Here is a 23,802-nt window from a genome sequence, read left to right on the forward strand (position 1 = left end):
AATTAAATCAACTAGCCAAAGGAATAAACAAAGTAATTTTGTATCATTTAAATTTTGAGCATTTAATAGCCAGAAGAATATGTCAGTTGCTGAGAAATGAAGGAACAAATTCAGAAACTTACTTGGTGTTCTGGTGAAACTGGAAGTCAAAAATGACAAGTTGCACTTTCACTGCACTATCTGACCAAGGAAATAAAAGATATTTATGACTCAGATTTACCATACCACCTGGCATAGATGAACATCCCATTTGAAAAAGATCTCAATCTTCTGAATGACCACTTCTCTCTGAAATAGGATATGTTTTATGAAACATTCATCTTCAGAAAAATTCAAGATCTATGCAGACACTGTGAGTGCAGTGTGGTCCAGTGTATAAGCACTGGACAAGGACTCAGGAGACCCTGAAGACTGGAATAACTTCCAGAAAGTCACTTCAGCTTCCTGTGTTCCTGCTCTCACTGTATGTCCAGCTTAGCTGATTGGATTGCAAACTTTACAAACACAAAGATTTCTCCCGCTATCAACATCCAGCACAGTGGGGTTCACAAACTTGGCTGTGTGGCTATAACATAATTATTCTTGCTAGGCTAGTTGGTTTTTTTCAATAGACAGGGCTGTTTTCACCTTTTATGTATATTTGTTTCCTTGCCTTATAGGATCAAGATGCTCATAGAATCATTTAGGTTGGAAGGAACTCTGGGATATCATCTAGTTCCACCTAATGCTCCAAACAGGATCAACCCTAATTCAAAGCAAAATTTTTAGTCCTTTATCTAGTTTATGTTGAAAAACTTCAGATTCTGCACAACTTCTCTGAGTGAACTGTTCCAATTATCTTAATAAGTGTCAGTTATCCTCACAGTGGCTTGGGGTTTTTTTTCTTCCTATCCAGTTGGAATTTCCCTGTTTTGATTGTGCAGCTCATGGCTCCATCTTTGCAGTATCCTGCTTGCAGATATGCTGCTAGGTTCCCCTGAAGTCACCTCGTCTTCAGGCTGAACAAGCCCAGTTCCACAGCCTTTCCTCGCAGAGCAAGTACACCAGCCCCTGCGTGTCTTGACAGACTGAGCTCACTGACGTTTAGCAATATATTTCCTATAGTAGGAGCCTAAAATTAGATTCCAGATGCAATTTAAAGACTGATGAGTGAAGGGGGATAATGGCTTTCTGTGCTCTACTGGCTGTACACTTTTTACTACAGCCATGCTGATTCATGCTTAGCATCGTGTCCACCAGGACTCCCAAGGTCCCTTTTCACAAAGCAACAACCCAGCCAGTCAGTCCCCAGCCTGTAACATAGCAGGGAATCAGTCCATCCCAGATACAGGATTTTGCATTTGTCTTTTCATGTTCAAACTCATGCTCTTTATGAAAGATCTTCAAGTTTAAATTAGTCTCGGGAATAACTGGGGAAGTACATCTGCCAACTGTAAGTTCTGCAGAAGCCGAAGTGGTTCATATCTTTGCCCAGAGAGATGTTCAGGTTTCTAGCATTTGACAAAAAAAAAATTGTATAGAAACCAAGAGAAAAAAAATTATAAAACCCAGAAATACTTCATAGCAACTTGTCAATTCTAGAAAATTAAATTCAAATCAAACTAGAAAGAGAAAATCCTCCTGGTTTGGTAAAAATAAAATTAGAGCTAAAATTCATGAACTGATAAACACTGGCTGTGGAAGGTAAAATCCAGTAGAACCGGTGCCGCAAAACAGAGAATGCAGGATATTCACCAGTACAACATAGGAAATAATTGCCTGAGATCTCAATGGAAAAAACCAAACTAACCAAAAAAAAAGCAGTATTGTGCAACATTTTGAAGAGGAGCTGGAAACTAAAGTAATGGATAGAAAGCACTAGTGAGAAAACAAAGCAGGACTTGAGAAAGCAGCAAAGTGAAAAGGTTGTGTTTGATGGAGATTGCAACCAAAAATCTTGGTTTATTTCTACAGGACATAAAATAATTTTTAGTGATTAAAACAAGAAGAAATCCAAATTGCAATTGTAGATTTAAGGGTAAAAGAAACGCAAATAAAGCTGCTATTCTGCCCATTTACTGATAACATATCATAAGGAATAAATAAGACCACTGCATCCTGCCTTCTCCAAGAATATCCAAGATATTCAAAGACATCAAAGAGGAAAACAAGCAAAGAAGAAAACGTTGTACAAAATCACACAGGAAAAAAAAAATCAAGAGGGCTGTTGATGGTTTCAGATCATAGCAGCCCATTAGAAACTTAGAAAAACAGGCCTTGTTAACTCTATCTCAGATAAAAGAAGACAAAAGCAGTTTCAGGAATGTGACCATAACAAGTATAATTGTGAAGAAGGTCTGCAAGACTATAGCAGTGACAACATGTTTTTGTAAAGGAACTACTGCCCTAATGAAAGGTCAGTTGTGGTCAGTGGAAAATCTTTTGTTGGCTTTAATGGACATGGGGGTTATGCCCTAAAAAAGCAATTTTTTATGGACTAAAATTCCAAGCCAAATGAAGTAAATAGCAAAAATTCCATTAGGTTCAAAGGTGTCAAAATTTCTATTAAGAGATTTATGTTAGTTATACCTTGATGCCTTTGGAATGACTTTAACTGTGCATACACCTGCATTTATAGCAATACCATAATACATGGGATGATAACATAAGTTATTGAAACATAATTTTTTTCCAAACAGAAATAGAAGTTTATGGCAGTTGTTTCTATCCTGTTTCATTCAAACTTTTAATGATCATGCTTTGTCACAAATCTCTCAGCCAATTTTTTGGTGTTACAATTTACCTTATTAAGCTCTTTCCTGTTTTATAGTGCTTCATGGTTTCAGAAGCTTGGTAAACTTCTCATTTGTTCAACTTCACCATGTTTGTTGAACAAATCGCTGGTAGAATCATGACAGATATCACTTACCATAAATCAAGTCTCTCTCACAGAGATCACAGTTAAAATGTTCTCTAGTCTAACAGCCCATACATATCCAGCATCATGGCCCAGCTGTTGGCTCAGATAACACACAGAAACTGGCTAAGCTGCAACAACTTTTGTTTGAATCCAAACCCTCAAAAATTACAGGTCTGGCTGTACCCTGGCACAGATAGTCTCTAATCCTAGCTCTGCGTAACAGAGCTCTTCATTAGGTTATGTGGCATGAAAGAGTTGTAATTTAATGTTTTGTGTTTCATAGTTATGCATCTAGAACTAAAACCCTAGAAACACCCCTCATGGTCCAGTTCTACTTTACCACTTGTAAGAATGGGTAAGGTGATGGGATCCTCTCTATTTACTTAAGACTGCATAAAAGCATTGCAGGACTGAACTGCGTCTCAAGCATAGGGCAGTTTGTACACTTTCACCAAGCCATGAGTCCCTGCATGAGTAGAACTGCCCTTGTTCTTATGACATCGGTGAAAAATATCCCTGGTCTTAAAGCTAGAAAGATACATTTGATGTCTAATCAATATCGGAAATCAAGCATATTCATAAAACTGTTGTATCAGGTCTTAGCACTGTCTGTAGAGCTCAGCAAGGGCAATTGCTGCTCTCAGGAGTCTGATGTTGCACATATGTGCCTCCATCTTTTTGACACTGCTTTCATTCAAAAGTCTGTAGCAGCCCTTTCTTAGGAAGTACATTTCATGATAAGAATGAGTGGATGTCATATGCTGTAGGAGTATAATCTTCTATTTAATTGTAAAAATTAATGGTCTTCATTGAACACCAAGTACTTGATGTTACTGTTCAATGAAGGTCATTAAGAAAGCAGCAAGGAAGGGTAAAAGTCAAGACCTCTGAAGTATATGAATATACTTTTGGGCAAATATACGATAACGTGCCATCATTTCAAAATTAATATATTATTTGCAAGAGCATTGTCACAAGTATATACCAATTGGTATTGGTATATAATATGTGCTTTTTCATTTTGGAATCCTAATTGAGGTCTAAATTCAGAAACCCAGCTCTGACAAGAAAGATACTGTTATCGTCAGCTATTGCTTAGAAAATATCATCCTCTTTCTTCAGGATTTGATTTACAGCTATAAGAAATACAATTCCTCAGGAACACTGAGCCAGGGCAGTTCATTTCCCATAAAGCAAAGGTCTCTGATGAGTATGTTTGGTAGCACTCCCTCTCATCTACTTTATCTGGTTTCCAGTGGTTAGAATAATCCAGTCTTTCTGAAAATAAACTATTCCACATTCACCTTTTTCATGGCTCCCCTATTTTTCAAGGAATATTACCCCCTCAGTCTGCTTTTAAATCAGTTATATATTCATGGTCTCTTTTATGTATGTTCAGTAGAAAAAATCTATTGCTGTACAAAATATTGCTTAGTGGTTTAGCCTACCAGCTGTAGTTGAACTAACCCTTTTAACTTATGCACATCAGTTATAATTTTTTATTCTCTTAATAACCTCAAACACATGAAAAACAAATAGAATGGGTTGATAATTTCTAACAGTAAAATACTTCACATATTTTGCTATCATGCTGTGGAATAACTCTGCAATGTCAAGTAGCTCACAATTAGTAAAACTGTAGGGGGAAAAAAAGAAGTGTTTTGATCCTGAGGAATTTTTATCCTAATCAGATCGAAATTTCAATGCTCTTGTAGTGCTTAATATCTTCAATGACCAAAAAAATCAAACTGATTCCAATGTCAGGTTTTACATTCTGGGACTGAAATAAAATGCTAAAATATACAAATGAATCTTGTGTTTGTACAAGTTTATTATCATCGCTAGAAAGCAAGATTGATTGTAAATTAGGCTGATGGAATGTCAGGGGTTTAGCTATTTCTTAGACTAAGCCCAACTGGCATCCTGATGGCAGCCTAGTGTATGGTGTTTTCAAAGTACTGCAGAAGTGCTGGCCTGACCACCTGCACAGTCTTCCTCTCTGTCCATAGTATGGGCCTACAAAGATTTCCATGTTGGACACTGGCACCCTTAAGTCCTTTTGACTGGAGATAGTGGTGATACAGCAAGATGAGGGAACAGGAGATAAGAAGCCTGAAGAAATGGAAGCATGTAAAGAAAATATTTTTTTATTTTCATACAAGGCAAAAAAGGATCATGGACTTTGGTTTTAGCACATGCCTAATGTTTGTTTTTCAGTCCTAATGAGCATTTGGTTGTGCCATACCACCATGACACTGTGCTCTGGATGCCTTTCCTCCAGAGATTTGCCTGAGGAAATCATTCATTTCACTCAGCCCAAGCACCCAAACAGGGACTCTTATCCCAGAAATGAAATAATGTTTAAAGGGATTCTGTCCCTTAAAACAGACAGACCATCTTTAACCTAGGTAATTCAAAGATAAAATTAATATTGCTGCCAGTCTACTTATATGAATCTTCCGTCTCTTTTCCTACTTTTAGGACATGTAGTTATGTATAGTCTGCAGATACATTTGGCATGGAAAGGGTTATATTCTAAAATCATTAATCTTACATATGTTGTCATATGATGGACATTAATGTTAGTGGAGAGATGGAGGACAGATTTAAGTTTCTTGAGCAAGCAGGGCCAAATTTCTCCTCTGATGTTGAGTTTTAGTAGCTAAGGGCAAAATTTGGATCTGGGATTTCATTTTCCCCTACAGTTTGAACAGAGAGTTCATTAATGATAATGGAAGTTCTGTCTGAAGTTGGTGTTCAAAGCAGGCTTGGGTTTCTAAACGACCGTTTCAATATTAGCAGAAGAAAATCACTTTATGGCAGGATTGAAGTCATGGGGAGAGAGACAAATCATGAGGGAAAGAAAAAGTTAAGAAAGAGAGAAGAAAGCCTAGAGAATCCTAGGTAGAAAAATCTACTGTTCATTTTTCAATTCAGTCTGTCATAAAATAAACTTATACAGTTAGTTTTATTTGCATCAATTCTATCTATACAAACCAGAGAAAAGTTTTCTGATATGCATGCCATAAGCTTGCATTGAATAGTGCATTTAGCAATACATTGCATTTCATTTGATCAATACCTACATAATGTTTTGAAATAAACATCTTACCTGGAATTATATAGTCTTGTTAATATTCATGGTTATGCATAATTATAAAGTTGTCATTTCAAATATTAGGCCATGGGAAAATGGTATTTTATAATAATTTAAAAAAAGAGAGGGGAAGAAAAGTGCCTCTGTTGTTCAAGTAGGAGAAGATTATTTCCATGGTACTGGGAAAAACTAATTTTTGTGTCTTTGGTTTTAGTAAATTTGCACCGCTGCTGTGAACTGATGTCATATAAACTGATAACATGTTTTTAAACAAAACATCTTCCTGGTCCCAATCTGAGATAATTTGCACATGCAGCATGCAAGGCTTTCCTCACTGTATTTGACAAGTTACAAACTTTGATCCTAATATGAATCCACATTTTTTAACACTTTGACTCAGACCACTTTTAATATTTGCTTTTCTGCAAAGAGGCAGGAAAAGTATTGCTTAGTTTTTAAACATCCTTAAGGTTTCAAATTTTTCTAAATGCTTGATCAAGGCGCTTTTTTTTTTTTCTGCGAGGTTGTTGATACTTAATTTTGCCTAATTTATCACATATTTGTGTATGTAACATCCCTACACTGGAAGATTAAGCAGTATTTCATATTGCAAAGTAAGCAATGAATCAATTGCCATATTTAGCATTTTTAGAGTGACTGTAGATGCTTAAAAGAATATCCCAGGTGAATGAAGTAGTTAGGTGGGGGTTTGGCTATCAGTGAGGCACAGCTTTCTTTCATGAACCTGATCTGCTACTTCCTGCTTATGGTAGGAAAAGATGAATTTATGTTTATAAACCAGAAACTATTACTGTCTGATATTCATATCACTGTAGCAGCCATGTCTCAGTCCGTGGTATTGACACAATAGATTGCATTCTACCCTATGCTAAAAAAAGATGTTCTCTGTCCACCACTCAGGGCTGTCTCTGGTCATACGCTGTGAGTAAAAATGCAGCTTTCTAAAGCCTCACAGAACCAGTATTTTCTTAAAACAGTTATCAACTTTGTATTTTTCTTAAAAGAACTCTGTTGAGATACAGTAAGACAGGGCTGGTAAGTAACTGTGTGCAATGAAGAGAGGTAGAGCAGTATGACCCACAGGGACTCTTGTGATGGGAAGGTGGCATTCTTTTCCAAGCAATCTGCTGTTGGCCTTGCTTTTGGCCTGGTAGGTAGACAATGCATTTTCACACTGTCCAGGCTTAAGTCCCCTCCTCCTCACTCTACCCCATGTAGTGGATCTAAAATAGAAGTGTTTGCAGAGAATTACGTAGTTGACGTATGATTCCTCACCGAATGTCTACAAGCCTCCTATCATCTAGCTCCTAATTCTGTAGCAAGCATCATTTAACATTGCTAAATATTTTTCATTGCTAAAATCCAGTTTGTGGATATCCACTGTTTAAAACATCTAGCTCACTAATTGCAAAATCTATAGGAAAGTCCTTACAACATCAAAGACTCACTTGATCCTCAGAGCTGTTATAAATGGAAAACTGTCTCTGTTACAAGCAAATAAGGCACTTAATGCACTCTTTCTGGCTGTGATGCTATTTTTCCTGTGGGTTTTGAAAATGACCTTCCTGTAAGCATCAAGGACTGTAACTTTTCAGATAAAGAAACTTGTTCTTGTTTTAAGTCTATGCCAGGTTCATTCCCCTATAGCCCACAGTTTTCAAAAGCAGAAGAAAATGTAATCCAGAATTAAAAAAATAAAAACCCCTCTGTTTCCAGAACGAAGTTACCCTGTCAGCTTGCCTTGGGCCTTAGGTGGAGAAGTGGAGATTAAAGAGTCAGTATTCCTTTTCATGTTTCGTCTGCCAGTTTTGTGAATGTAGAAAGAGTACTTGTGGCTGCAGCTAAGTATCCGACTGTAGTATTAAGTATGGCAATTTCATCCTCATGCAGTAAATTAAAAATATTCTTATAAGTTTATCACAAGAGGAGTTCAGTATCAATACCATCCAGTCATTGATAAAGGTATTTCAAGGAGAAGGGTGAATAGCACAGCAGATGTAACCTCAATATTTTCACCAATTATAAAGAGCCTCTTTGTGAAGCTGTGTGAATATGTAAGATGATCTCATCATTTCCTATTTACTCAATACTTACCTGAATACGCAATATAGTGTAGCTTTTAAATGCATATGCACACGAGTAAAATGTCCTTTTGTAAGAGACTTTACTAAAAGCCTGCTTTTGATACACAATTTCTTCATCTCCTCTTCAAACTGAATTAAGCTACTTCCTTCTTTTAAAACACAACTCACTATTTAGAAGCTTTGGCTTTGATTTCTCAGAACAGCCTTACAGGAAGAAACTATGTTCTTTTTCTTTTTGTAACCATATTTCTGAAGACAAACTTGTACTGATTTATTTTAATTTTCTAACAGAAATAGGTTCCTGCAAAGAACACTGACTGTTTCTTCTTTTTCCCCCTCCTTCATTCCACCGCTAAAAGAATATTGCTGTGCACAAAGCTACCAAGGAAAACTGAAATCCCTCTGTTGGGAACTGTGTACACAGCAATATATTCATACTTTGAGAAATAAATGAGGTTTTTTAGTTCTTAGCATGACATACTGTGCACTCCTTGCATGCTAACCACTGAATTCAAATTGAGGAACTAGGTAACATTTCAGCAAATTTTAATCAGGTTTAGCATCCACCATTTTAGGGAATATATCTGTGCAGCTGACATAAAGGTCACCAATTTTAAAACATTAACCCTCTGTTAGTCCCTTTGATTAAAGGGTTTATGTATGTATGTGTGTGTGTTTATCTGTATATAATTATGTAACCCAATCCTGCATAATCCCATCACATGCACCATCCCACCAATGTGGTCACAAGTTTCACCTTGTCTACCACACTGGGTACTCCATGCATAACACAAATAGAAATATAAAATTATTTGCACTGCTCAGTGAGTGAGGGATTTGCCTGAAAACATTCAAGATGTAATCTACATGGCATTACATTTTCAGAAGTCTATGCTAAACTGAAATGCATGGTTTGTTGCTAGTTACAAAACATAACTTCACAAACAGATCTTAGAGTGGAGTGATTCTTTGCTTTAATTTCTTCTCAAAATCAGTAACTTTATTAATGGACTCTCTGTACCTTCAAACTGAAGATCTTTAAAATTAAACTGGGCTTTACTCAGTAACACTAGGTTATCAATAAACGGGATAGATTTCCCTCCCTGATGCCTCCTTCTAATTGCTTTTTTTTCCTCAAAATTCTCAGCTAATTTCTAAGTTGCAGGTTGGCAATGCCAGCAGTTAAAAAATACTCTAAATTAGAAAACATTTCAAATGTTGTTTCATTATTTTCTTTCATCACATTGAGAAATTTCTTTCCAAGGTACACTGTGAATTTTCAGAACTGACTTGAGGGTGCCTGGTGCACTCTCAAAAGAGGTAAGAACCAGATTTAGCAGCACAGTGCATCTTGCCTGCCAAAGAATCTCTTTACAGAGAGAATTTTTATATTGAATCGTGGGACTTCCTTCAGAGCTTTGTCCACAAATCTCTTATATGAAATGTGCTTTAGACAGATGCAGCAAGGAAAACTCTGTGTATCTGGTAATATATCTAAGCTGGCCAAAAATAGAGTGGAAATTTGCAGGTAGATGAACTTCATGGAAAGTTCATTTTTAATACAGTATTTCAGACATTCTTTGGGTGTATTCTTTGTACTTGGGAGCCTGAACTCTGAGTGTAGATGGTTTGTATATAGCTCTGATGCACTGAATTTTCATTCTTGAGAAAGCAAGCACCTTTTCCTCTTTCCATAGTTCTGAAATGAATGCTCTGTTCAGTCCATGACACAGACTTTTCCAGTGGTGCAACAACCAATATAAAAGTTACTGAGGGTTGAAGGACTTGTCTAGGATGACCAAAAGAACTGGAGAATCTGAGTCCTTATAGCTATCACTATGCAGAACTGCAGTGTGCCCTTCAGCCACTGGCTAGTGACTCACCTGGTACTTTGATTTTCAAATGTTTATGTGGACAGTTGTCCTTTGGCATCTGTGTAGCATGGTAAACTCCCTAGACAAAACCTGTTCCAAGGAAGACAGTAGTGAATTTAGTAGGTGCAAGTGCAGATAGATTTTACTAGTTCCTGCACACAACTCTGGGTATTCATGTTTCCAGAAGAGACAGAGTATCACTCCACACTTGTGTGCACATCAGTTTTACACTCAGCTGTAAGCAGAGTATTTTGAATGTCCTATTTCACTGAAATGGAAATGCCTACCATAATCAAAACTTACAGCAGTGCTTTTCTTCCCTTGTTCTTTGTAACTGATAAAGTTAGGCTAATTTATGTGAGATTGTTTTCTAAAGTGGCTTACAACATTGGTTTGACAGAAATGCTGGGTAGTCAGTTGTTCATATTTTATATTTATTCTGCTGTATAATGAGGTTTTGAAGACAATGGATGATCACAGTGGAATATTTAGAGCTTGAAATACAAAAGTAAAAATTTAGGGAAATATTGATGTCTGCTAGAAACAAACTTAGTTCACTAAAGGCTGCTGAAAAACAGCAAGACCCAGATACAAATATTTGTTTATATTAGAGTTGAACATAACTTGCACTTCACATTCACTTTACACTGCACTATTTTACATGCATATTTTTCTCTAGTAGTTGAAAAATTGCTGTGGGGATTGAGGGATACCTCTAAGGTAAGGAAACGTCACTGTTTGTATGGCTGCCTTCATAAACATCTTTTTCTGTAGATATCTGCTGTACGCGGATTTAGATATAGATACATTCATACGTATAATTATGGTATAGACATTTGGTTAACTTGAAAGCTCCAAAGTGTCATCTGTCACTTTTATGGTAGGAACTTTAACTGCCTTAAATACTTATTCTTTTCCAAAGTGACTTTTTTCTTTTCACACTACAAAAAAAAAAAAAAAAAAAAAAAAAAAAAAAAAAAAAAGAAAGAAAGAAAAAAAAAGAAAGTGTACTTCATGAAACTATTGTATATGAAGCACTTATTAGCCGTAATTAAATGGACAATATGAATTTACTACGTCTTTAGGACTCTGGCTTGTTCTGGTTTAGAGCAAGATGATTAATGCAAATACATATTACTTGAGATAACCATTTAGCAGCTAATTTAGCCAAATTTATTACAGCAGTTAGAGGTTTTTCATTTTAGCAGACGGAGACAAGGACATGACAAAAGCAGGCGGTGAATGTGAAGGCACACTGCCCTCTAGTGCACAAAGCTTTGTGGGAATAGTGAGGAATGCAGGGAGGCCAGCAACAACCGTGCCCAGATTTTGTGTGGTTTATGGGTTTTTTAAGTGCATGCTGCTCCCCTCCACTGAAAGATTTGCATTTCATTCCCTTCTCCTGACACTGAAGAATCAGATACAAAACAAATCCGTTTCAACTTGGCAATATTTTGGCTGAAGTATTACTTTAAACATCTGTATTTTTAAGCCATCTTGCTGTGAGCATTTAATAGCACCGTTTCGCATTACTGATTGCTTTACTTCTTTCTCTGTTTCCTAGCATATTTCAAACATCGGAGAGATCTGTCACTCTTTGGCTCTAACCAAGCCATTCTGTGCCTCCCTTAGGCCTCTTTCTCAGCCTGTTGGTGGATTTACTTTGCTCTGGTAGAAAGTAAATTCTCCAAAGACTTTTCCCCCACTGACCAGTGGAGATTTGGTTCATCTGAGAACTGTAAATTCTGTTTGACAAGATCAAAGAAACAGATGTATAAGTTCAGTGGTTGATATCGCCTGCAATAAGGAGAAATGATCAAAGCAGCAGGGGTAGAGTATCTTCCCAAACCTTTCAAATATCCAGAATCTCAAAGAGGTCTACCTAGGAGCTATGAATAAATCACATATAAATTTGCCTCTTTTTTTCCTTTTCTTTTTTTACAGTTTGACATTGAGTGCATTGGAAATGTCCACACAGCAATAAGTATTCCGTGAACCATAGAGATTTGTATGGTTTTTTTACTTTTCTTCTTCCACTAGAGTTTCCAAAAGCAGAATAAAATTATACTTTAAAAACTTGTAAAACACGTAGCTAGTTATACTGAACTTCAGATCCTGTTTGTTATCTCACTGGTATTAAATCCAAAGGAAGCCATCTTCTGCTTATACCTGTGACATGTTGTACAATGAGGATCATTTTACCACAATTCTAACATGTGCTGCATCTTGCTTCTGTTTTGTTTGTATTTTCCTGTCAGTGCTGAATAAGGGTCAATGTGTAACAAAGTATTACCGCTGGATGCAGAAGAATGGAGGTTATATCTGGATACAATCTAGTGCAACCATAGCTGTCAACGCCAAGAACGCAAGCGAGAAGAATATCATTTGGGTCAATTACCTCCTTAGGTAGGTCTTCCAGTCACTTCTCTTGCCTGAACTGCTGTCTCTGTTGCTTGTCTCTGTTGGTGAGAAGTCTAGAGAAAGTTAAGAAGAACTTTTCATATAGTCCACCTCAAAAGCCATGCCATTTTGTTATAGTTATTGAGGCATCTGTCGTGTCTCAGCACATGAGAATATTCTTGAATTATTATTCCACCTTAGTCTTGAGATAAACGCTCCACCATTTTATTGCATGCCCTGAAATCCTCTCAACCTGAGCTCAAAGATAAAAATTATCCACACCAGCTTTCAGTAGTTGTGTTATAAAATCTGGTGTCAATTGTTCAGCACAGTTTTATTTCGATATTAGAAATGCAGGGAAGCAAAATGCTGGTATGCAAAAAAAAAAGTTATCTCTGAAAGGCATTTGCCAGTTCGCTCCAGAGAGAGGAACTTTTTCAGGACAAAAAAGGCTCAAACTACTTTGTTGTTCCTATAAGCATCAAATAATAGTCACACTGAAAAATGCAAAATAGGATTTAAAAATTAAAGTACTATAAAGTACTATTTTAAGCTATTAGAACTAATTTCAACAGAAATAGTAGTGATGGCTTGAATAAAAGGCTGTTCCCTGAGAAATTCTGTTTTACCAAAGTATTTTTAAAGGACTGGTTTCAGAGCTCAAGGGAAAACCAACAGTCACTGAGAGACAGTGAATTATAAACCTGACCTTTCTCATCTGAAAATACCTTTCAACGCATTCTGTTTTGTGAAAATGTTCAATAAGATTGGGAGATTTTCTGTTTCATTCCAAAGCAGAACAAACAAACAAATAAAATTTGAAACCTTGAGATTGTCATGTAATGCAATTGTCATTTTCTGGCATGTTCTCCTTTTAAGTTGCTTGTCATGGTTTGTTACATTCCCTTTGATGCCATGAGAGTTCAAAGTGATGTCTAGGGGTTAGATTGTGACTTATTATGCCAAGTCCAGCAAGGCCTGAAGAGACTGTGCCTGCCTAAACTTGCATGCTGAAATGCTTTTGATTCCCCTTTTGGGGAAGAGAAGGAAGCAACCCCTGGCAGGAGAGCACTGAAGGGGTACTGTGGGAAACCTTCCACAGCAGCAGAGTTTTCACTGGGACTTGCGTGTTTCTGGCCTGATATGATTGAGCACAGACTTTTCTGAATATATCCTTATCCTGCTACTTTCTTGTCTCTTTCTTGCAAGTGTTAGGCAGAATGCAGCATTTCAGGAGATCAGCTTAAGGCTGACAATTCTGAACTGGAAATACAGCTTCACTACCCCAGTCCTTAACAGGGCTTCAAAATGCCCTGAAATGTTCTCATATTTCCCAGCTCTAGCTGTAAAAGTGGTCCATAACAATTATTAACAGCTGTCTCTGTTCCCTTTGCTACTTTCCAGACAATAGGTGAACCTACTCCACAAACATCCCACAAAATAAGTTTCTCTACAAGCAGAATATACTTAACAAAAAAAAAAAAAAAAAAAAAAAAAAAAAAAAAAAGAAAAAGAAAATCAGTGTGGTCTTCCCCAGGTCTCCTCCCAGAACCTGACTTTTCTGGTGTATTCCACTCACCAGTCTGTTAGAGAAATATTAACATCTTCACTGAATTTGTATTTTTAAATTGGATTTCTCCTTGTACTGGAATCCACAAAACATCCAAATGTCCAAATAATATTTTAATAACAGATCAAGGCATAATTAGGTCTACCCTTAGCAGGAGTACTGGTCTGTATACATTTCCATGCATTAGAAAGTATGATTCAGCTGTCTGTAAAAGGATAGACTAATTATAGTGACAGGGAGGATTAATGCTGTTCTTGTTCTAGCAACCTGTTATTTACAGTGTGAAAGCCCTCAAACATCTTTTGCTTGGAGGGGGCAAATTTGGGGACTGCCCTGGGATGCAACAGAACAAAGTCACTTTGTCAGGACAAAGCCATAAAGATGATAATTGTAAGATGGTATCTCAGTGTGATCTGTGTGAACTCTGAGTTTTCACAGTACAATCTAAGAGGCTGAATATGAGCACACTGTCACTGTGGTAGTGTGTCAGGCACCCCCAGTGCTGCCTCATATAGTGCTATGCAGGACTGTGGATTTTCCAGACTTGAATTTGAACTGCATGGAAATGCTCACCCATTCAAAAATTATTAAAGACTTTGTTATTTTTAATATTTCTATGCCAGTTATGTTTAGCTGTGTCTGTTCCTCTGCATTTGCATGGATTTAGGAAAGGAACACATTTTGAAAGGTACAAACCAAGCAAAAGCATGGTGTTGTAGGGGTTTTCTTCCATTTCTCTGGCAGTGTAGCTTTTTTAGATTGCAGTCATGTTCATTGCTAACAAGTCACAGGTGAGCACCACATGAGCAGATGAAGATATGATTATAATGGGTGTGTTGACAGTTCTTTATCCCTAACATATGCATCTTAACATGCACATGTGCATCTGTCATATAGTTAGAGAGGTTGTTTTTGGTTTCTTGCTGATGTGGATGTATGTGTGCAGTGTTTAAAAAATATATAACCTATTTCATCTAATTTTTGGCCAGATTCTTTGGAGCAGTGGTCACTTCCTTTAGCCCTAGCTGAGCACCTTCTTAATAACTTTATGTATGATATGCTTGATTAAAGTGTGGAAAACTGGGATGTTGAGAAAAACAGGTATTGAAAGGACTCTGGCAAGGTTGATAGAGAACATTTTTACAGAGGTAACTCTAATAGACACTGCCAGTGGGCGAGAAACAGATTGGAAAAGTTGAAACACCTTCTCTGTCCTCCCAGGCACAGTAATGGGATTGAAATCGAGATATTTTGTTGTTGAATGATTACACAGTGTAGCTTTACTTCTAGATATCACACAAGCCATGATGTCCCACTTCAGTAAGGACGCTTTGAAAGCTCTAAAACTTCACTAGAATCAAACAAGGTCAATAAAAGTATTTGACTGCAGTATTAAAATAAACCTTCACAAAATTCCTGCTGTGAAGCTCTGAGGAGCCAAAAATATATGTTTCTGTGTTTACTCTGCTATTCTTCCTATTTATGTTCTTTGTTCCTGAACTTTGATATGAAAAGAGGAAAAAATCATGAAACTGCAAACCATCCAGTTGTGTTTATATTTGCTGTATCCTCTTCAGTAACCCAGAGTACAAGGACACTCCAATGGATATTGCACAACTTCCTCATCTGCCAGAGAAAACCTCAGAATCCTCGGAGACCTCTGACTCGGAATCGGACTCAAAGGACAACTCAGGTAACACACATGGTGTGCCTTTACACCCACAAGAGGTTCATATCATGACAGCTCCATGGTCAGCTTTCCAGCTGCTTTTACTTCTCAAGTATTTTTCCATTATAACAAATTTTTAAAATCATATTAAATTGAAAAACACTAGCAAAATCTTTTAATGACAGCATTTCCATTCCCTCAGAATTTCTCTTCACTTTCTCCATGCATTCTTGTTTACATAGCACCAAACTAAATATTTGATTTCCCAGCTGTGCTTATGAACAGGTATTGTGCCTTGTGCAGAGGACTTGGGATTGCAACTGTTGGATAAAATTCTAGTTCTTCTCTTTCCAAAGTAAGCAGACATTCTGCAGACAGGTCTCTACTGTCAATCTTTATGCTCTTTTTCCTGTAAAAATACATTCTTGAAGAGTCTCACTAGGGGGCAGTGAAGATTGAAAAATTTGAGAGTTTTCTTGGGTTAAAAGTTATATTTAATTAAAAGATGTGGGTTCAAGAACTTGTTTCTAAGCTCTTTAAGTCTGGGACTTCAGCTGGTTTTCAAAAGCTGAGTGTACTTGTCAAGCTCTATGTGTAAATTAGTCCTACATCTGTGCAGATGGTCCAGGGCACAGATGGTTCACACATTCCCTGTTAGTTTTAATAGTGATTACCTAGGCACAGGTGCAAATCATCTGGCCTTGAAAGAAGTGAAAGAAGTGTGCTTTCCTGGTGCCCGAGAAGTACTGATGTTACTCAGTTGTCGTATGCAAGATGGATGGATGGATGGATGGATGGATGGATGGATGGATGGATGGATGGATGGATGGATGGATGGATGGATGGATGGATGGATGGATGATTTTTCTCTCATGTCTATGATAACAACCAAAAACATTCTGGAGAAAATGGATCACAGTGATATAAATCAAGAAAAAGCAAGAAGAGGATCAGGCCTTAGTATTATATGATATTGCTGTTCTCTTTCATCTTTTGCTTTTATTTGTTCTCCTTTGACAGCTTGGTTTGATGGTTTACGTCAATGTGCAGGCTTGCTGACCACTGTCATTGGGAATCTCTTCATCCATTCCCAGTGCTTCCTTTATGCTGTCTTGTTCCTAAATAGCCAAATAACACATATGTGGAGAACAGTTTGCATTTCCCATATGCACTGGAAGTTTCTCCAGGTGAGAACGTGAGAAGTACACGTACATTCATGACTTCTAAAGCTGATGCAGAGCAAGACAGCATTCCAAAGGTGCACAGATATCGACATCTCAGAAGGAGATGTCTGTGAGTCTTGGAAAACAGAAGACTCAGGGGCTCGTTTATTACAAAGGAATTAAATAGAAATGCCAAAGGACCTGAAATTGGACCAGCCTTTTGGATGAAACCTACAAGTTCAGTTCAAGCTCTAACATAATCCAAGGCAAATATTGTGCAGCGTTAGACCACCTCCCTCTAAGACTACTCTTCATCAGCTAGAAACCATGGCTTTAAAAGAAAGCATCTTCGAAAAAAGGAAAAAAAAATTGTAGGAAAAATTCAGTCCTAGGTGGAACAAAAAGCTGGATGAGACTTAGAGGTTTACAACTGCTACTTAGCTTCTACAGGTTTTATTTTTCAAAAGGAAGGGTCTCTCTGCTGCTGCTAACACAAGCAAAAGTCCCACTAAGTGACTTGTGAAGTGCAGTGTCCTGAATGCTCAGGCAGCTTTCCTGTCAAACTTGCCTTCAGCACTTCTGGGAAATTGTTTGGTATTGACTTAGCTCCAGAAGGAACCAATATCTTTAGAGGCAAACTGGTCCTTCCCCTGTCCCCTAAAACCAGTATATTGAAAAGGGTAGTACTTGGCTCTGATGAGTGAAAAACATCTTTTATTAGGCAACAAAAGATTTCTGGCTGGTCTGTAAAGGACAGGGTTTCCTGAAACCTTTCGTGACCCTTTCAAACATAGTGTGATAATGGAGCATATTCAGTCTCAAAGCTGCTTTGGCTCTCTGAGTCCAGTGGGTTAGAGTGTTTATCTCACCCATATTAGAATTATAATTAAATGAATTCAGGCAAGAAGAGTGACAGCTTCTCAGTGCTGTAGCTGTGCTATTTTCAATGGTCCTTAGATGAATTGGATGAATCAAGAATTTAATTCATTGGCTGATTATTTTTTCTGTATTTTTTTATATTGGTTGTCCTTTAGGAGACCATGAGAAGACAGTCTAGCAACATAACAAAATTGTTTTAACAATAAACTGGTTTATTCATTCATTTTAATTGGTTTATTCATTCATTCAGATTTATACACATATGACTTGCTGCTCCTCTCATGCAGGAGGAAATCAGCAGTAATTCCACTGCAGCCAGAGACTCTATGCCACTTCAAAAGTGGCAGTGGTCAGAGGGAATTGAGATGAGAGTACTAGAATCTTCATTAGTAAATAGTGCTATACCTAGACACCTGCCCACTGTAGGAGAACATGGATGTGAAAGAATAGTCACCAAAACATAACAGTGATAATAGGATTGTTCACGGAGTCCTCTTTGGATGGCACGGCTACAATGCCATTGTGCTCACAGCTGTCAACGTGATTCTTGTCCAGTGAACAGATGAAAAGGCTCCCTCAATCGAGGTGCAGCCATATAGCATAGGCTTCTAGTGCATTAACAGTCCTGAGTCAGAGACATTCATGGTGAGCAAAACTCTCCCAACACAACCCTGAAAAAAAAATGCAGCTCTATAGAAGAGAATGTCTTTTGCCAAAAAAGTTTAAAGCAAATCCAATCTCATTGGTAGGTAGAAATCTGGACTTGGATTATACTACTATGTTCCTATTGCTAATGGTTTGTTTCACTTTCATTTTGCTCCAGAGGACAATGAGAACTCAAAGTCAGATGAGAAAGGAAACCAGTCAGAAAACAGTGAAGACCCTGAATCCGACAGGAAAAAGTCAGGAAATCAGTCAGATAATGAAATGAACTGTAATGATGATGGGAACAGCTCCAGCAACCAGGACAGCAGGGACAGTGATGACAGCTTTGAAAACTCAGACTTCGAGAATCAAAAGGCCCCTGAGGACAGTTTTGGCACTCTTGGCTCTATGCAGATCAAGGTGGAGCGCTATGTTGAGAGTGAGTCAGACTTGCGGTTGCAGAACTGTGAATCGCTGACCTCCGACAGTGCCAAGGACTCAGACAGTGCAGGTGAAGTAAATGCCCAGTCTTCCAGCAAACATCAGAAGAGGAAGAAGAGGAGAAAAAAGCAAAAAGGAGGCAGCATGACCCGGAGAAGGCTGTCAAGCACCTCAAGTCCAAATGGACTTGACTCAGCTTTGGTGGACCAGCCCCAGCTGCTCTCGTCACCAAACAGTGCCTCAGTGCTCAAAATTAAAACAGAAATCTCAGAACCTATCAATTTTGATAATGATAGCAGTATTTGGAATTACCCACCCAACAGGGAAATCTCAAGGAATGAATCACCCTACAGTATGACCAAGCCCCCCAGTTCCGAGCACTTCCCTTCCCCCCAAGCCAGCAGTAGTTTACATGTCTCCATTCCAGACTCTGTTCTCACCCCACCGGGGACTGAAAATACTGCCAGCCGTAAAACTCAGTTCAGCACCTCATCCAACTCGGCCTTGGCTCCAGTGTCCTCTGACCCTTTGTCACCCCCACTTTCAGCATCTCCAAGGGACAAACATCCAGGAGGTCCCACAACTTCCAACTCTTTGTTGTACACTGGGGACCTGGAAGCCCTTCAGAGGTTACAAGCAGGCAATGTGGTGCTTCCTTTGGTTCACAGGGTAACGGGAACCCTTGCTGCGACCAGCACTGCTGCTCAGAGGGTCTACACCACTGGCACTATTCGGTATGCTCCAGCTGAAGTTACCTTAGCCATGCAGGGCAACCTCCTCCCCAATACCCATGCTGTTAACTTTGTTGATGTTAACAGCCCCAGCTTTGGTCTGGATCCTAAAACACCGATGGAAATGCTCTACCACCACGTTCACCGACTCAATATGTCGGGACCATTTGGAAGTGCTGTGAGCGGGGCCAGTCTGACCCAAATGCCTGCAGGGAATGTGTTCACAACTGCCGAAGGACTTTTTTCCACTCTTCCATTTCCTGTGTACAGCAATGGCATTCACACTACACAGACTCTGGAACGGAAAGAGGATTGAAATATGACCACATACTGTGTTCAGTGTTATACTCTGAGGCATAGACTATGTTTTAATTTAGACCTTTAATTCTAGCACTTTGAATTTGAGCAGGTCAGCTTATTATCTCAATATGATGGCCCCATTTCATTCCCTTTCTCTTTAACTTGACTTATTCTTTAATGTAAAGATATTTTTTTATTTTTGCCTTCAAAGAGTCGAAGTACCAGTTGCCTGCCATTTTGTCTTCTTCTAAGATGTGTGTTTTTTCCTTTGCATCTTTATTAAGATGCCTTTAATATGTGTATGCCTCTGCCATAGAATACTCAGTGTTGTGGTAAAGAGATTTTAAAGTGACAACCATTGGTTTTACTTCAAAATGATCTTGATATGATCAAGATTAAAAGAGACAAGCATAAACAATGTGCCCTGTTTGACTAAGTCAAATGAAAAGGGGGTTTTGTTCCTAATTCCTTTAAAATAGGGGATAGTATTTTAGAATTTTATGCAGAGTTTAATTCTCTTTTTATGGTTAAGATTTTCTTACTTGCACATAAAATAATTTGGGTTCTTAAAAAGTTAATTTCTGGCCTGTGACTAGAATGTTAAAAAGTTGGACTAAATGTTAATTACTGAAACTTTAACTTAATTTCTAAAACCATGGTGCTATCATTTATTAATCTGTAATGTCTTCATACAATATGCAGCTTGTGGGCTGGGTTTTTTGGAAAGAATGTGTTCCGTACTGGTTTGTAGTGGGGTGCTGCAGTCTCCTTGGTTAGTTAAGACAAAAGCCCTCATTAACATTTGCTGCAGGACTTAAAATTTGTTACCTCCAAACTAACAAGCATAGCCTCACATCAAATTTAAATGGGTCAGGAAGCCTTTTTCAAAAAGTGCTTAAAAACAAAAAGCTCAATTTAATTGACGGGAGGAGCAGTTTCTTAGGTGCATATTGTTTTGCTTTATTCTTTTCTCAGTGTAACTGAGGCTAATTTTACAACATCAAATAACACTTCAGAGTAAAAAGGAAAAAAAACAGAAGAACTATTTAACATGTTTTATTTTGTTTTTCACTTAATATTATAGAGGGAAGGTTGTAAATTTCTTTTTGTTCATTGATTTGGGTATTTTTTGTTGTTTTCCTTTTCCTTATTTCTAGTGTTGAAACCAATATGTTTTAAAACTAAAGGATGGGTTAATAAGCTTGAAATAGATAACTACAACTGAAAACTGCACATTAAGTAAAAGAAAAGAAATCTCCTATTTTGTCTTTGTTGCCAGAAATCACAGTGTAGTGTCAAACACTCCAAATGACTGTCAAATATAAATTCTTCTTCCACTCCATCTTTGGCAGCTGTTTGTTAAGGCATCTAATAACAGATGTGAGAACTGTAATGTGTACAATGTGTAAGTGTCCTTGGCTGTCAGTCCCATTGCAGTTTCAATGTGTGTTACTATATGCAGTATATACTAAGCTAATGTAGTTGTTTTGTCCTTTGTCTTCTCTGTGCTTTATCTCTAGTCCGGAGTGGTAAAGTCCCATTCCTGCAGTCCTAGTGAACCAGTGATTCTTGGGGGTTAGTGGTTTTTGTGTGGTGGCCTTCCTCTGTAATGTCACCTTATGCTGCTTCCACTGTCTGTATACCTTTTAATTTCTGCTGTTGCTTTGCTGTTGTGTATTCTCAAACCCCTCTCTCCCCCTTCCTTTCTCCCCTCCTCCTCCACATGTTTCCCCTCTCTCTTTCTCTCGATCTCTCGCTCTCTCTTCTTCACTCTCAGAGATAAAAGACTCTTAACTAGCTCAAGGTTAATGGAGCCATTTTTCCCACAGAGGAATTCTGGGTATGACTTACTCTTCCAGTGTACCCCACAATGCACTACAGAGTAATGCTCAGATATATTAAGCAAATTGACGCCATATAGCCTCAGTTGTTAACATTCCCTGAGTCCTTGTGCTCGAACTGTAAGCAGAGGGTGCATTTCTTTGGTTTTCTCCTAGGTAGGCTGGCAGAGCAATATGTAGAGCAATTACCAGTGAGATAGGAAATTCTTTCAAAGGTCAACTGGCATTGTTTAAAAAGGAAACTGAGCTTAGAATTGTCATATATATTCACTTATGTGTGCAATGCTAATGTATTAACTCAGCTGTCCTTCGAATTTTTGATCACTCACTGCGTTGAATCAATTTCTGCTGTAGCTTTGAATTTGAGAAGTAGGTCCAAGACACAGAGGAGTGATAGCAAAAAAGGAATTGGACGCTAGAAATTTAATTAATGAGCTTTTAAAGGTTCCATAGGAAGGATTTAAGTAGGTCTGAAAAAGGTGAGAAAGCTGATTGGGAAATTCAAAGTTTAATTTTGGAAGCTCTGCTCTAGCTATGGAACAATCAAAGGACTGCACCTATCAGCTACAAAGAACAGCTAGACAGCTGTTGTTGTTTTGGGTTTTTTTTATAAATGTTTCTGTGTTGTGTCAAAATGATTTCTGGTGATTTAAACTAACAGATAATCACAGCTGCTGTCTAAATCCATAGTGTTTAAAATTACAAAATGAAAAAAAAACTTCATTACCTGTGAAGACTGTGTCTGTGTTTTTAACTATTTCTTGTACAAATATATGAAATCTTTTATGAGGAGACTGGTGCCAAGTAGCTGAATAACGGGGAAAGGGATTCTGTTCGTATAAATCTTAGCAGTGTTACCAACTCTACAATATAAAAAAATTAAAATGTTAAAAAGTGACAGCTATGGTACATTTATTTTGTGTTAAGCTAACCGAATCTAACTTCTTGAGTGCCTGGCTTATTTGAAACATTTTTTTCATTGATCATTGATAATGCTGCAAATCAGAAATGTACATACTTCATTTACAACAGGGTTCTTTTTATACTTTTGTAGATTCTCATACATGTCATACATGGTTGTCTTTATGTAACTTAATTTTTTTTCATCCCGCAGGTGCCATTTTCATAATAAACTTCTCTTGGATTTGTTACTATCTGGCATCATTTCTTTTACATATAACCATCCTGACTAATGAATGCTGGTAGTATTTGTTTGAGCAGGTATTTTTTAATCATTTTGTCAAAAAAAAAAAAAAAAAGAAAAGAACTAAAATACAAGAAAAAAATAACTAAAATCAAAGAGGAAAAAGCAAGATTTTATTAACACTTGTGAAATGAAGAAGAGAAGCTGTCAAGATGTAGGTTAAGAATGCTAATCCAAATACTACAACAAACTTGCCACCATTCTAAATTTTCAGCTACCCCAACTCATTGTCATATTGAGCATTTTTATGCACATTATCAAAGCCAAATAATGGACCTGCAACATTAACCACTATAGAAAGTGTGCATTTTTTTCTTGATTAATGCACACTGGAAGAGGTCAGCTTTTTTACATTAATCATTTAAAATGCACTTTATATTTTCATTTTTTTACTCTACAATGTTACAGTGAAACTCTTCAGTCACATTATATCCTACGTAGGCTGCTGATTCTTTTAAATGTGTATTTTCTTTCCCCAGAGTGGCGACCTGTAAGTTGTTGGTGTCATGCTGCTAGACATTCTGCCTTACCAACTGAGGACAGAAACATTTACCAGTGCAGAACTGAAAAGGCAAAAAGTGCCTTGGTCCCACAAATGAAAGGGGGAAAAAAAAGTCAAATACAGTTTTGATTACACAGATATCCACACACAGTGGCTGGCCTTAAAAAGGGAGTAAGCTGCATAAATTCTGAAAAAAGGCTCAGGACAAGTGGTTTTGGCCTTTGCAGTGAAAAGCAGAGAGAAGCTAATGTACAGGAGATGGCACCCCAGGTACACATCAGTGTGTGCCAACTCTGTGGCAGCTGCTGCATGTGCAGAGGAGGGGCTGGGGATGGGACAGGAAGGGAGAAGAAGCCTTCTAGCCCACCACAGTTCTTCATTGCCTTTCTTTACAGTGCCTCTCCCACCTGTGACAAATATTTCCAAATTGCATACTTTATTTTGTTATTGCTGAGTATGCAGTCTCTAAGAATGCAAATTTG

The 23,802-nt window shown here is 37.8% G+C and overlaps 1 protein-coding gene across 8 annotated transcripts in view; it reads left to right on the top strand.

Annotated features, from left to right (window-relative positions):
• NPAS3 (neuronal PAS domain protein 3) overlaps window positions 1-22,740 on the top strand; it is a 599,417-nt gene extending 576,677 nt beyond the window's left edge. For all 8 annotated transcript variants that reach the window (XM_069017784.1, XM_069017790.1, XM_069017786.1 and 5 more), the window contains 3 exons: window positions 12,234-12,381; window positions 15,523-15,638; window positions 18,480-22,740. In XM_069017784.1, the coding sequence (XP_068873885.1) occupies window positions 12,234-12,381; window positions 15,523-15,638; window positions 18,480-19,789 (1,574 nt within the window). In that variant the 3' untranslated portion in view covers window positions 19,790-22,740. The remainder of the gene's footprint in view (window positions 1-12,233; window positions 12,382-15,522; window positions 15,639-18,479) is intronic.
• Window positions 22,741-23,802: the final 1,062 nt, after the last annotated feature.

The sequence above is a fragment of the Aphelocoma coerulescens genome, chromosome 5 (assembly GCF_041296385.1).
Source record: "Aphelocoma coerulescens isolate FSJ_1873_10779 chromosome 5, UR_Acoe_1.0, whole genome shotgun sequence".
Classification (NCBI taxonomy): Eukaryota; Metazoa; Chordata; class Aves; order Passeriformes; family Corvidae; genus Aphelocoma; species Aphelocoma coerulescens.